The 14894-nt window shown below is 43.1% G+C and overlaps 1 protein-coding gene and 1 pseudogene across 1 annotated transcript in view; one reads left to right on the top strand and one right to left on the bottom strand.

The window, feature by feature from the left end:
- Ppp6c (protein phosphatase 6 catalytic subunit) overlaps positions 1-14600 on the bottom strand; it is a 33862-nt gene extending 19262 nt beyond the window's left edge. Inside the window, exon 1 of the mRNA XM_052724109.1 lies at positions 14046-14600. Coding sequence (XP_052580069.1) covers positions 14046-14120 — 75 coding nt within the window. The 5' untranslated portion in view covers positions 14121-14600. The remainder of the gene's footprint in view (positions 1-14045) is intronic.
- On the top strand, positions 754-7039 carry LOC128101536 (protein dpy-30 homolog; annotated as a pseudogene).
- Positions 14601-14894: the final 294 nt, after the last annotated feature.

Below are 14894 nucleotides of genomic sequence, written 5' to 3'. Positions count from 1 at the left end.
TCTGTATACATAATAAATAAATCTTAAAAAAAAATAAAAATAAAAAATAAAAAAATAAAAAAATAATTTATGTGCCATGAGTATTTTGCTTACATGTACCACTTGTATGCCTGGTGCCTAAGGAAGTCAGAAAACACCTCAGATCCCCTTAAGCTAGAGTTAATGTGAGCAGCTTTGTAGGTGCTGGGAGCTAAACCCAGGTCCTCTACAAGAGCAACAAGTGCTCTTTACCACTGAGCCAACTTTCCAGCTCCCCCAACCTCAAGCCCTTTCTTTTTGATAGGTAAGAAAAGTGTATCATACATTCAAACAACAATAAAAAGAGATACTTTAAAAAAAAAATAGCAGATAAAAGCACATGCCTGGGAAGAAAACAGGACCCTGCCCAGCACCATTAAGACTGAGCAGCAGAAAGACTTAGCTGCCCACCTGGGACAGCTAAGAGGAAACATGACTGGTGAGCAAATATATGGTGGGGTATGGGAGAGAGACAGAATCCATATCCTGTGGAGAGAGGCAGATCTGAAGAGGTGAAGGTGGTGAGGAGACTGAGAAGGGTGGCCTGCTTGCCACCTGCCTGGGTACCTGGCCCTACCATAGCGGATGTCTGTGTTTAGGTCCATGACTCCTGCTACCACTGAAGGCTGAGAGGGTAGGGCTGCACAGAGCTGACCCTGTACACAGAGGTGCAAGGGACCTGGTCCTGAGAGGATTAGAGTGAGAGAGCTGGTTCTGCCAGTCCCCCTCCCCGACATGGTGGGGCGGGTGAGGGAAAGATGCCTTCCCCACCTCGCCCCTCTCCACCTGTGGCAGGCGGGTGAGCTGACCCAGCCTCTCACCAGCTTCAGCACTCAGAAGAGCTGGCCCTGCGCCTTGCCTGGGCAACACAGTAGAGCTGGCCCTGGTGGTGTGGGTGTGGGTGAGCAGGCCCTGAGGGTGTGAAAGCAGGAGAACTGGCCACGCCCCTTGCTGCTTGTTGCTTAGAGTGAACTAGCTGGGGCAATGCTGAAGAGCTCACCCTGGTGGTGAGGATGGGGGAAGAGCTGGTGGGCTGACCAACCCTGCAACCACCCAGGTCCAGAACCAGGGATATGAGTTGGCCCACCCCAGCATTCACCCATCTATGATCTGCTGGAGCACGTGAAGGGACTGGTCCTGAAGATTCAAAGCTGCAGGATCTCCACAACACAGGGCAACAACAGGATATCCAAGAGGAGTTCTAGTAAGGACCCAGTTTCAATAATGTAGCAGAAACTAGAGGCCTTGAACCAGACCAATGACCCACTGCAATGAACACTTGCAAGCAAAGATATATGATATGGACTAAAGGGTATACTGTGTAACACTACAGCTTCCACGATGAGATATTTTTTCTTTTCTCTTAATTTTATTTTATTTTTTTGTGTTTGGGGATGGTTGCAAGGGCAGAGGGCTGATATGAAGGGATGGGGAGATGAATGGGATGGAGATGCATGATGTGAAAACTACAAAGAATTAATAAGTTAAAAAAAAAGCACACATCTGTAAATTGCACTGTGGGAAGAAGCAGAAGGATCAGAAATTCAAGGCCCTCCTCAGCCTACACAGAGAACTCTAGGCCAGCCTGTAATATACTAGACCTATTTCCCAACTTCAAATTAAAAAAAAAAAAAAAAGGTAAATTAAAAGTGTGTACTCACTATATGACCCAAGAACTGTACTAAGTTCATATAAAAATTGTGATTCATTTGTATAAAATAGACTACTACTCTAAAAGGAACTACTGCCACACAATAACCTGAATTAATTTCAAGGGATTTACACTGTCAGAAAAGTATTTGAAGCATACCATATGATTCCATTTACATACAATTATTTTGCTGCTGTTGTTTGATAGGGTTTCATGTACCTCAGACTGGTCTCAATTAGCTGTGCACCAGATTATGAACCAATCCTCTACCTTCACTTCCCAAGCACTAACATTATAGTGTAACACCAAACCTAGTTATAAAAATTACATTCTCAATCATTGAACCATTTCTCTAGACCCTACATAAATTTCTTTAATGGAAAAAATCATAGAAATGAAGAACAGAGGCCTAAAGAGGTGGTTCAGCAAAATGGGGCACTTGCCACCCAGCTTAACAACCTGAGTTCCATACTTGTGATTCATATGATGGAAGGAGAGGACCAATAAACACACATAAGCACATAATAAATAATTAAAAATGTAATTAGAAAAAAGAAAAAGCCAGGTGTGGTAGCACACACCTTTAATCCTGGCACTCTAGGGGCAGAAGTAGAAGGACCTCAGTAAGTTCCAGGACAGCCTGGTCTATACAGAGAATTCCAGGCCAGCTAGGGCCATTGCCTTAGTTAAGGATTTTATTGCTGTGAGAAGACACCAGACACCATGACCACGGCAACTCTCTTTTTTTCTTCTTTTTTCAGACAGTGTTTCCCTGTGTAGCTTTGGAGCCTGTCCTGGAACTAACTCTGTAGACCAGGCTGGCCTCAAACTTACAGAGATCCACCTGCCTCTGCCTCCCGAGTGCTGAGTGCTGGGATTAAAGGCGTGTGCCACCACTGCCTGGCTCATGGCAACTCTTACAAAGAAAACATTTAATTGAGGTGGCTTGCTTACAGTTTCAGAAATTCAGTCCATTATTATCATGATGAAAAGCACGGCAGCATGCAGGCAGATGTGGTGCTGGAATAGCAAAGGGTCCTACACCTTGTAGGCAATATGAAGTCGACTGACTCAGTGGGCAGTATTCCAAGTATAAGAATCTTCAAAGCCTGCCCCCACAGTGGCACACTTCCTCCAACAAAGCCATACCTTCTAATAGTGCCACTCCTTATGAGATTAAGGAGGCCAATTACATTCAACTACCACAGCCATGTAGAGAGACCCTGTTTCAAAACAAAGCAAGCAAGCAAGTAATCCCCCCCCCCCAAAAAAAAAAAACAAGCAAGCAAGCAAGGGGCCAGGAGTTGATGGTGTGGTTGTTGGGCTCCCAGGAACTGACAGCATTGGAGTGGACCAGTATTCAGTTGACTGGTTTACAGGGTCCACTGTCGAGTCAGAGCAGATGAGGAGGCAGACTCAGGCTGCAGGAAATCCTTAGAGTATGGCCTCACAGACAATGTTGGCAGGATAGTAAAAAATGAAGTTAATGCAAAAAAGTCACCAAAACCAGAAAATGGATCTACAGTCATTGCTAACTTGTGTATCATACAACTGTATCTATCTTATTACAGGGACTTGCTGTGCTTGCAAAGGAAAGACCACCAAATTCCATCAAGTTTCCAGCATTTGGTTGCTACTGTAGATTTACATGATTACAAGGTAGCTTTAATTGCCATGATTTTCCTCCCCACTCTGGAAGTCGAAGAACCTGCAGGACAGCAGATCTCATCTCTGGAGTTGCAGAAGAGTACAAACCCTCCTCTCCCCTGATCTAATTTAATCATTGTATTTATTTAATGAGTATACTTATTTAATGACTATCATCTGTGTACTTTTCTCAAATTGCCTATAACTTTGTTTTTAAATTGCCTATTACTTTATTTTATTTTCAAAATAAACTGTTAAAACTGGAGTTGTATTGCAGCTCACAATCTCAAAATCATCTGTAATTCCAGTCCAGGGACACCTAGGGCACCAGGCATGCATGAGGTGCACAGACATACATGAAGACAAAACACTCATATAAACAAATTAAAATTTTTAAAAGACAACAAGAGGGACTGTTCTTATGTAAGGAGGTGCTCTTGGCATTGTCATGGGACTCAGTTCACTCACCATGGAAGGAAGCAGGTGAATCTGGCCTATGTAAGAGCAGCACAGTACTTTATAAATCCTGTCAGCAGGGAGCCTCTTTCCAGAAGCTTGACTACTGGTTGTGAACATGTCTGAATTTGACATCTTTGTGACTGAAGGAGAAATAGGAAATGGCTGTATACTAAATGCTGTGTGTCACCAGAAGTCTCTAGGATCATTAAATATGGCTTTGGGGGCAGAAAAGATGGCTCAGTGGACAAGGGTAGGCCTGAGCTTGATCCCTAGAAGCCACATGGAGGAAACAAGAGAACTGACTCTTGCAAGGTGTCCTCTGCACTATGATACATGTATACACACAATAAAAATAAATTAATTTTGTAGCTAGAGTTTTCCTGCCTGGTCCATAGTCAGGACAAATCTCTCTCACCTGCCAGTCCCACAGCCACTCAGACCCAACAAGTAAACACAGAGACTTATATTGGTTACAAACTATATGGCCGTGGCAGGCTTCTTGCTAACTGTTCTTACAGCTTAAATTAATCCATTTCTATAAATCTATACCTTGCCATGTGGCTCGTGGCTTACCGGCATCTTCACATGCTGTTTCTCATCGTGGTGGCTGGCAGTGTCTCTGACTCAGCCTTCCACTTCCCAGCTTTATTCTCCTCCTTGTCCCGCCTATACTTCCTGCCTGGCCACTGGCCAATCAGTGATTTATTTATTGACCAATCAGCAACACACTTGACATACAGACCATCCCACAGCATAATTTTAGTTAGCTGGGGGTGGTGGTAATGGCACACATCTTTGATTCCAGCATTTGGGAGGCAGAGGCCAGCCTGGCCTACATAGTGAGTTCTAGGTTGGCCAGGGGCATACAGTAAGACCCTGTTTCAAAATATTAATTAAATAAAATAAAATCATCAAAGAAAGAGATGACTTTGGTGCCTCACAACTCTTGTGTCAATCCTTGGGTAGAAGCTCTCCTCTGAGGCACAGTTACAGGTACTTTGCTCCCAAGAAGGAGGAATGAGGAGAGTCTGATAAATATGTTCTCTGCCTTGGGGTTCGTCAACATGTTTTCTTTCTTTTATGTTCTTTTCACGTATCTGGGATTACCCTGGATTATTTTTGGTTTAAATATTATACAATCTGATTTATAAACATAACTATGGATTCTGTTCTAACTGCAGAAAGGGGTGTTTTTTTACTGGAGAAAAGCATTAGGTCTGGAGTAGCTTGTAGTGGGTAGCCATTCCAACCTTGATCTGGAAGTTCCAACCCCCATTGAGGATTTGGTAACTGAAACGCCTACAAGACAGGGCCAAGAGAGGACCCTGAACGCTGGAGGTAGACAGAGCAGAGTTCTCCAGAGAACACCGCCGGACTGCGACACACCTTTCCCAGACCTTGCAACCTACCTATCCCTTCACTTGTAAGTTACACCACTAAATAACCTCCCTTTTAACTACGTGGAGTGGCCTTAATAATTTCACCAATAGTAGCTCTCTCATTTAAAACATGTATGCACCTCTAGTCTGTAAATGGAGTTTGTCTGGCTAACAGTTCTTAAGTCTAGAACAGTACAGCAAACTGCAGTCAGATCTTGGTCTCATTGCTGACTTCACTCTATGACCTCTCATAAGTAGCTTAAGCTTACAGTGAGCTTCAAGTGTTTCAGAGAGAAACAGAGGATAATAAAAACGTTCAGGGAGAGCCTGAGTGAAAGTGCTTTTCATTATGGGCAACACTCAGTACTCTGCCACCTCCTAGAGGAGATCACATTTCAGAAGATAGAACTATGAAAAGTTCATTGCTTGCTAAACACTGCTTAACACATTAGACTGCAAATGCCTCTTTTCATTAATATGGAAGCCTAACAAAATTTTAGTTAACACAGCGATTTCCTTGGCAGGATTGGGTTGCAGGAGGACTTAAAAACTGTACTAACTTTATCTGTTGGGGGGGGGGGGGCACGACCCTGTAAAATTTACTAGCTCTTGGTTTTTATCATCTTAAAAACTTTAGTTCTAAAATTAGTCAGCTTCTAGAATGCTTTTGTCTAACCTTTAGGAAATGACCTGGTCATTGAAGCTTTTATTTTATACTTTCACTGCTGTCTCCATCTTACCTTATTTTCTGACTTGTTTTTCCTTTATTTATTCTATTTTACTGCTCCATTGAGCACATCTTTGGAAAATATCGCTATCCTTTCTGTAAGTTATCATTTAATAAACATTTTGAAGCAGATCACAATCCTGAGTGGAATCCTGAAAGGCTCCATGGTTCCCATATTCTAATATGCCAGAATTTATGCCCAACTGAGGCTGGATCTCCTAGTCTGTAATGACTCCTGAACTGCTAGTCCTGACTAGTAACTGGTCCACACTCCCTGCACCATAAACTAAAGAATGTCAACTAAGAAACTTTGTCAATCTCAAAGGGTGAGTGTCTGGAGAAGACATGTCAACTACTTAAGCAGGATCATTAATCCTTCATCCAACCCAGGTATGCTAACTAGAGTACAATTGTAACTGCTTCCTATGAATGCTGGTTCTGCAGATCCAAATGAGCCAAAGCACTGCCTTTTATCTCTTTGATTCAGCAGGAGCTCAGTGGCAGAGAACTGCCTAACAATCAAGGGGCCCTGGATTCAATCTCTAGTACTACAAAGCAGAATAACAGAAGTAGTATGTAAGTTCCTACCAAGTACCCACAAAATAAAGAAAAGTCTATGAAACTTGAGTATATACCCTTTGCAGCTCAGCAACTGCACTTGCAGTGGCCTCACAGAGCCCAGGCACACTGTGGATAAGACACATGCTGCTCTTCTCCCAAAGCCTTCAGAGCTTTGCTTACAGTGTTTTGTTTGTGGAAAACATGGTTTCACTTACTGTTCAAAATGGTCACAATCTAAAAAAGATTCTCTCTGTCTTATCTCAAATTTAGGGCAAATTATGATCCTCTCCCTATCATATTCAGTTAATTCTTAATCCTCAGACAGTAACAGATTCACAGCCCCACTCTCAGGAGATCTTATTTCTCTTCTCTACTTCTTCCTCAAAACACATACATGAACTCCCATTCGATCCTCTGCCCCATCTCCCTGTCCCCTCTTGATCCTCAAATATATTGCTCTTTTCTGTCTGTTTGAGATAGAGTCTCATATGGCTCAGGTTCTTTATGTAGCTGAAGAAGACCTTGAACTTGTGACCTTCCTGCCTCTACCTTCTAGGTGCTGGTATTACACCCGTTTTTATGACAGTTATGCCCCATTCCAATCCAAGGTCCACAACGTTGCTAGAATACTATTTTTTTTTTTTTTTTTTTTGGTTTTTCGAGATAGGGTTTCTCTGTGTAGCTTTGTGCCTTTCCTGGAACTCACTCGGTAGCCCAGGCTGGCCTTGAACTCACAGAGATCCGCCTGGCTCTGCCTCCCAAGTGCTGGGATTAAAGGCGTGCGCCACCGCCTGGCTAGAATACTATTTCTAAAACCTCCCTTTTACCGCCCTTTAGAAATCCCTCAAGAGGCCAGGTGGTGGCACATGCCTGTAATCCCAGCACTTAGAAGGCAGAGGCAGGTGGATCTCTGAATTTGAGGTCTGCCTGATCTACAGTGAGTTCCAGGACAGCTATACAGAGAAACCCTGTCTTGGAAGAAAAAGAAACAAAAAAAGAAAAAACAAACAACCAAATAAAAAAACAAAACAAAAAAAAAAAAAAAAGAAAAAGAAAAAAGAAATTCCTCAATAGTATTTCTTCAGAATAATCAGAAAAATCCACTCAGACATCTTCAAGATTTTGTCAGATTCTTACCACATGTAACAGTATATCTCTATAGCCAAGTATAGAGGCCCACACCTTTAATCACAACACTTGGCAGACAGAGGCCAGTAGATCTCTCGAGTTCAAGGCCAGCCTTGGCTACCTAGCAAGTTCCAGGCCAGTCAGGGCACATAGTGAGACCCTGTTTCAAAAATAAGAAGAAAAAGAATGTATCGCTGTAATAGTTTGCTCTAAGTTGACTTTTCCTTTTAGTTAGCCACATATTAACAACATCTCAAAATCACATTTTTCTAGTATTCATAAACATTTTGGGGACAGGGGTACAGACGTAATCAGGTACATACCTGTGATCTCAGTACCAGAGAGGCAGAGGCAGGAAGACTGCTGTAAATAATGCCAGCAGTAAACTGAGACCTAGTCTCAAAAACAGAAAATGAAACTCACATTCAAGGCCCTGTGTTTAGCCTTCTATTAGAACACCTGCCACACTGTATAATGATCATCTCTTTCTCTTTCCAATCTCTTTTATATTGAGAGATGTCCAAAGGGAGAGGAATGCATCTAAAGTCTACCCTTGGTACTCCCATGACTTACTACTTGACACAAGGGGCTACTTAAGGAAATAGTTAGGCATGGTGTTCCACACCTCTAAATTCAGTACTTGAAAGATGGACACTGGAATATGGGGAATCAAGGCCAGGTTTAGCCACACCAAAAGTTTAAGACTAACCTAAGTCTGGAAACCTTTCTTAAAACACACACACACACACACACACACACACACACACACACACACACACACACGAACAAGATAGATAAACTTGGTAGTAAGAGTTCTTTTCTGGTATGTGCAAGGTCCTGGTTTCTGTGTCTCTCTGTCTCTTTCACACATACACCTCATAATGAAATTGGTATAAATATTCATTTTACCTGTTTTTAAAAGAGATTTATTTTTATTATTTTTAAATTATGTGTGTGTGTAGGTCTGTGCACGTGAGTGCAGGCGCCCAAAGAGTCAAGAGGTGTTGGGTCCCTCTAGAGCTGGAGTTATAGGCAGCTGTGAATCACCCACTGTGGGTAAAGTGTTGGGAACCAAACTCAGGTCTTTTTTCTGCAACAGCATCAAGCTCTCTGAACTGCAGAGCTATCTCCCCAGCCCCAAGATATATTTTATTTTAATTTGTTATTTTATTTTATTTGAAACAAGGTTGTGTTGTTGAAACAAAACCTGGCTAGCCTTGAACTCAGGAGATATGCCTGCCTCTCAAGTGCTATGACTGAAGACATGCACCATCATGGCTAGCTTTATTTTACTTTTAATCGTGTGCGTATGTTGAGAAGTGGTATGCACACATAAGCGCAGATTCCTGAGGAAGGCAAAGTAAGCGTTGGATCCCCTGTAGCTGGAATTACAGGTGGTTGCGAGCAGTACAGCCTAGGTGCTGTGAACCAAGCTCAGGTCCTCTACATGAACAGTACACACCCTTAATGGCATCTATCTCTCCTATCTCTTTTTTTTATATGTTTAAAAATGTAGCTACTATAAAGTTGAAGGCATTATGTATATATTAGGCAGAATTACTACAGAATATTTTAGGATGACACAGGAGAATATGACTTTGAAGCCAAAAAGACAAATAAGACACCAGACATTATAAAAAAGGGTTTAGAAAATATTCTTCTAGCATTACACAAAAAAGCATAATGTGGGGGCTGGAGAGATGGCTCAGAGGTTAAGAGCACTGCTTGCTCTTCCAAAGGTCCTGAGTTCAATTCCCAGCAACCACATGGTGGCTTACGACCATCTGTAATGAGATCTGGTGCCCTCTTCTGGCCTGCAGAGATACGTGCAGACAGAACACTGTGTACATAATAAATAAATAAATCTTAAAAAAAAAAAAAAAAAAAAAGCACAATGTGGCTTGGCATGGTGGCCAGACAAGGTGATGCACACATGTAATCCCAGAACTAGGAAGGCTGATGCAGAATAACTGCTGTGAGTTCAAGGCCAGCTAGGGCCACATAGGGAGACCCTGTCTCAAAAAACGAGAGAGAGAGAGAGAGAGAGAGAGAGAGAGAGAGAGAGAGAGAGAGAGAAAGAGAAAGAGGGAGAGAGGGAAGGAGGAAAAGAGGGAGGGAGAAGAGGGAGGAAAGGAGGGAGGAGATAATCTCAATATTATAGCTACAGAACCCTTCCTCACTTTTTATTTTTTTTTTTTTTTTTTTTTTTTTTTTTTTTTTTTTTTTTTTTTTTTTTTTTGGTTTTTCGAGACAGGGTTTCTCTGTGTAGCTTTGCGCCTTTCCTGGAACTCGCTTTGGAGACCAGGCTGGCCTCGAACTCACAGAGATCCGCCTGGCTCTGCCTCCCGAGTGCTGGGATTAAAGGCGTGCGCCACCACACCGCCCGGCTCACTTTTTATTTTTTTGAGACAGGGTCTCAAGTAGCACACATAGGCTACCCTCAAATTTGTTACATAGGTAAGGATTGCCTTGAAGTTCTAAACCTTCTGCCTCTGCCTCCAACTCTGGTTTTATTCATGATGGGGATCAAATCAAGTGCTCCATTTATTCTAAGCAAATATTCTACCAACTTAAGAGCCCCTTTCCTTCCCAAAATACTTTTTGAGATTTTATTCATTTTTATTTTATGTGTTTGAGTGTTTTGCCTGAATGTATATCTGTGCGCCATAGGCCCAAGGAGGCCAGAATAGGTCACTGGATCTTCTGGGGAGTTACAGATGGTTGTGAGTTGCCATGTGGGTGATGGTTTTGAACCTAGGCATTGTTAACCTCTGAGCCATCTCTCCAGAATTAAGCTTCTCCCCAAAATTAAGGGTAAAAAAGGTAAGAATTTACAGGACTTAGGTTATAGCTTAGTGACAGAGGTTTTGTCTAGCAAGCACAAGGATCTTTCCGGTAATATTAAGTGTCTCCAATTATATCTCTTTTTCCTCTGATAGAATCTTTTATTTTGGCATTAAGACCTCAAAAAAGACACTGCTAGGGGCTAGAGAGATGGCTCAGCAGTTAAGAATACTGGCTGTTCTTCCAGAGGATCTGGTTTCAATTCTCAGCACCCACATAGTAGCTCACAAGCATCTGTAACTCCAATCCCAAAAGAACCCTCTTATGCCCTGCATGCATTTGGTACAGACATCGATGCAAGTAAAATATCTACATACATAAAATAAAAATAAATAAAAATTACACAAATTTTTTTCTTTAAGAATCAAGGCTGGAGAGATGGCTTAGTGATTAGGAGCACTTGTTGCTCTTGCAGAGGACCTAGGTTCAATTCCAAGCACCCACATGGTGGCTTGCAACCACCCAGAAACTCTAATTCTAGAAGCCCTCTTCTAACTCCCTCAGACACCAGGTATTCACATGATACAGATACATACATCAGACAAAACATTCATACACATAACATAAACTCTCCTAGACTATTTCCTTGGCTTACCTATTTTTAGTTTGTACTTTATGCCAAGGAATACAAAATTTCTTTTATCTATCTATCTATCTATCTGTCTGTCTGTCTGTCTGTCTGTCTATCTATCTATCTATCTATCTATCTATCTATGAGATAGAATTTCACTGTGCAGCCCTGATTGGTCTGGAACTCACTATGTAGACCAGGCTGGCCTGAAACTCACAGAGATCCACTTGCCTCTTCTTTTTGAATGCTGGGATTAAACACATCTGCCACCAAGAATGACTAAAACTGAATTTCATAAACACTAGATAGTCAGGAATGCTGGCACACCTTTGTAATTCCAACACTCAGGCGAATGAGGCAGGAAGATTGCAACTGCAGCTAGCTCAGGGTTAGGCTGGGCTACATAGTTGAGTTCCAGTCAAGACTGGACTACAGGGTAAAACCTCAACAAATAAGCAACCAAGCAAACAAAAAATATACCAGAGACCGGAAGCACAAGCAAATCAATATGATAAAACTGTTTCCAGGAAAGGGGGCGGGGGTGAATTCTACAGATATACAGAAAATTTAGAAATTTTTCTTTCTGGTAGTTAAGAAAAAACTTAGGGGAAGTGTGTGGAAGTCTAGTGAGAAACAGATACATGTGGGGCTGGAGAAATGATGAAGTGGTTAAGAGCACATACTACTTTTGTAGAGGACCTGTGTTCTATTCCCAGCACCCATGTCAGGATGCTTACAGCTGCCTGTAACTACAGCTCCACAGAGATCTAATGCCTCTGGCCTCTGAGTGTGTCTGCACATACCCCTATAGAGACACATGGTGAATCTCTGAGTTCAAGGCCAGTCTGGTCTATAATGAGTTCCAGGCCAGTTAGGGCTACACAGAGAAACCCTGTCTTGATAAACAAAACAAACAAAAAAATAAATCACACAATAGGGGAAATGGCTCAGCCATTAAAAGAGCTTACTTCTCTTGCAGAAGACTCAGGTTTGATTTCTAGCACCAGCACACACATGGTGCACATAAATTCACACAGGTACACATACAAATACATAAATAAAAATAACAAATAAATCTTTTCAATCCTCACACTACAATAAAATAAAGTAAACCACTATTAAGGTAGAAGCAGAACCAGGAGTTCAAGGCAAGCTTGGGCTATATAATATCGTGTGTGTGTGTGTGTGTGTGTGTGTGTGTGTGTGTGTGTGTGTGTGTATGTATGTGTGTCTGCAAAGCACTAAGAACTTTTGAGACAGCTCAGCACTTAAGATTGTACAGAGGACCAGAGTTCAGTTTCCCTCACTCATATCTGGTGGCTCACAATTGCCTGTAACTCCAGCTCCAGGGTGACCTGATGCCTCTGATCTCCAAAGGCAACATGTGCACATACTCTTCCCCTCGTCCACAAACACTAATTAAAAATAAATTTTATTTATTTATTTATTTTTTTTTAAAAAGGAAAGAAAAAGAACAGAGCAGCCAGCCATGGTAGTTTAGGTTGCAGCATTTGGGAAGGGAAGCAAGAAGATCAGGAATTCAAGGTCACCCTCAGGTACATAGTGGGTTGGAGGCCACCATGAGCTTTTGTTTTTAAGATTTATTTTTATTTTATGTGTATGACTTTTGCCTGCATGTATGTTTATGAAACAGGTGTGCCTGGTGCCTGTAGAAGCCAGAAGAGGGCATCACATCCCTTGAAATGGAGTTACTGAAGGTTACAAACCGCCATGTCCTTGCTGGGAATAGAATTTCCAGGTCCTCTAAAGAGCAGCCAGTGGTGCTCTTAACCATTGAGATATCTCTCTATCTTAAAATCCTATCTCAGAAAGAAAACAAAACAAAAAAAATTACCAAGCAGAAAGAAAAGACAAATGACTGAAAGATGCAAGTGGCTGAACATGAATACCAACCATGTAACACATAACATCAATATATAAGTACAAGTTAGGTACTTTCTTACAAACAGCACATGTGGTCTTAAACATTTTTGCATACTTCTTGATTGATCAACTTCATGTACCAAATGAGACAGGAAAACACACACTGAGCAAAACCTTGCCTAGGAGAAATATAATTCATTAACAAAAAGATAATTTTTTCTTGAAAAAATTGTTTTAAGCCCCTGACTTAAAATTATAAAAAACAGCATAAAATAATTCAAATGATGGAGGGTTTATGCAATTACGACACAGCAAATCAAAGTTAATAGAATAAAACTTCATTAGCAACCATCGGATAAACACCAACGGGGACCTAAGTACTAGCTACAGCAGAAGCAAACTACGTTTAAAAACACTGGTACACCAACGGCTTGCTTCCTTTACATTCATTCCTTTAACACTCTTAACTTGAACTGAGACCTCCTTGGAAAACCAAGAAAACGACACTTTGGGTTATACAGGAATAGCTCAGAGATCATAAAAGGATTTGAACTTCTTGATAAGCGATCGCTTGTTCACTTAAATAGCTCAACAATGTACTAAGAAATGGGATCCACATCCGAATCATCAGAAGAACGCTAACACTCCTAAGACGCAATTTAGGGGAGTGGTGAAGCAGAGGCCACTTGACACACTCCTAGTACTGTCACACCGATCCCGCCCACCGGCTTCCCACCTCTCAGGGACTTAAAACACACTGCGGCCATCCGCGTCCCTGGAGCAGACAGCAGCTCCTGTCACCTCTGCTGGGAGGACCCCATGCCGAGAGCACTGCCCGCTGGGGCTCGGCCGGGCTCCGTCTCCGGGAAACCCAGCGTGTAAGAGTGAGTCTTTGAGCAAAGCTGCTAGAGCTCGGAGTCCTCAGGGAGCCAGGGGGTCGCACATCCCCGGGATCTCCCCTCAGGGAGCCGCTCCAGCATTCGGGGAACTCGGGCTGCCCTGGTTCTCGGCGTCTCGCCGCGTCGGACCCGGTCGCCTTACACCGCGGAGCCCCTCCGCCGCGCCAGGACCCGGTGCCCGGTAGGGATCCGGCCGAGGGAGGAGGGCAGGCTGGCGGGCGCCCCACAGCCGGAAGGGGCCTGCCTCGCAAACAGGACAGCCTCCGGCCGGGCTCACCTTCAGGTCGTTCTCGGGAAGGTACTTGCACTGCCGCGCTATCTCCACATACTTGTCCAGATCTAGCGGCGCCATTTTAGGAAGAACGAGACGCGACGACGGCAGCGGCAGCAGCTGTAGTGCCGGAGGCAGCGGCGGTGGCCGAAGCCGGAACTCTCCTTACGTCACGTCCGACCCGTGAGTGGCGTCTGCGCAGCGACGTCGAAGCCTAACTCGCTTCTTTCCGGGCCGCGACACGCCCCGCGCCCTCTCAGGCGGAACTCCGGGTCTCTAAGAGAACCCCGGGGTCCTGTTGACGAAACCTGCTGGGACTCGTAGCTGTCTGCCGCGGGGAGTGCTGGGATTTGTAGTTTTAGTGAAACGGAATGCTCCTGCTCTCCTACTCTTCACCTCCAGGAAACCAGATGAAGCTTTTCCAAGGGAAGATTACGAAGACTAGGTATTCCCTGCCTCTCATCCCTACCCAGTAAAGCACCCTGTCAGCATCTTCAGTTAAAGTTAGACCTGGCCTAGACGTGTGAAACAGATTTCACACCCCCAATTCTCCATCTTGGAAGAAAAGGAAAAAAAATTAAAGCATTTATGCTAAATTCTGTACAAATACTGGCGCGCTTTTTTCCCTCTTTAATTCTTGTAAGACTGACAGGAGTGCAAAGCTTGCACGTGTTACTTGCCCCAAATATCAAAGGAAATAAAAAAGGTGGAGCCTAGACTGGAAGGCTACTGACTTAATTAAACATATGAGCCCCACGAGGGAGCAGGAAGAGTTTTGTTGTTGTTTTCACTTTATTTGGTTTTTGTCGTATCCCAGTGTCAAGAACAGTTCTTGGCCAGGTGGTGGTGGCACAC

The sequence above is a fragment of the Peromyscus californicus genome, unplaced genomic scaffold (genome assembly GCF_007827085.1).
Source record: "Peromyscus californicus insignis strain IS unplaced genomic scaffold, ASM782708v3 Scaffold_7__1_contigs__length_154581171, whole genome shotgun sequence".
NCBI classification, from domain to species: domain Eukaryota; kingdom Metazoa; phylum Chordata; class Mammalia; order Rodentia; family Cricetidae; genus Peromyscus; species Peromyscus californicus.
Note: the sequence above shows the minus strand (reverse complement) of the source record. Positions and strands in the feature narration are given on the sequence as shown.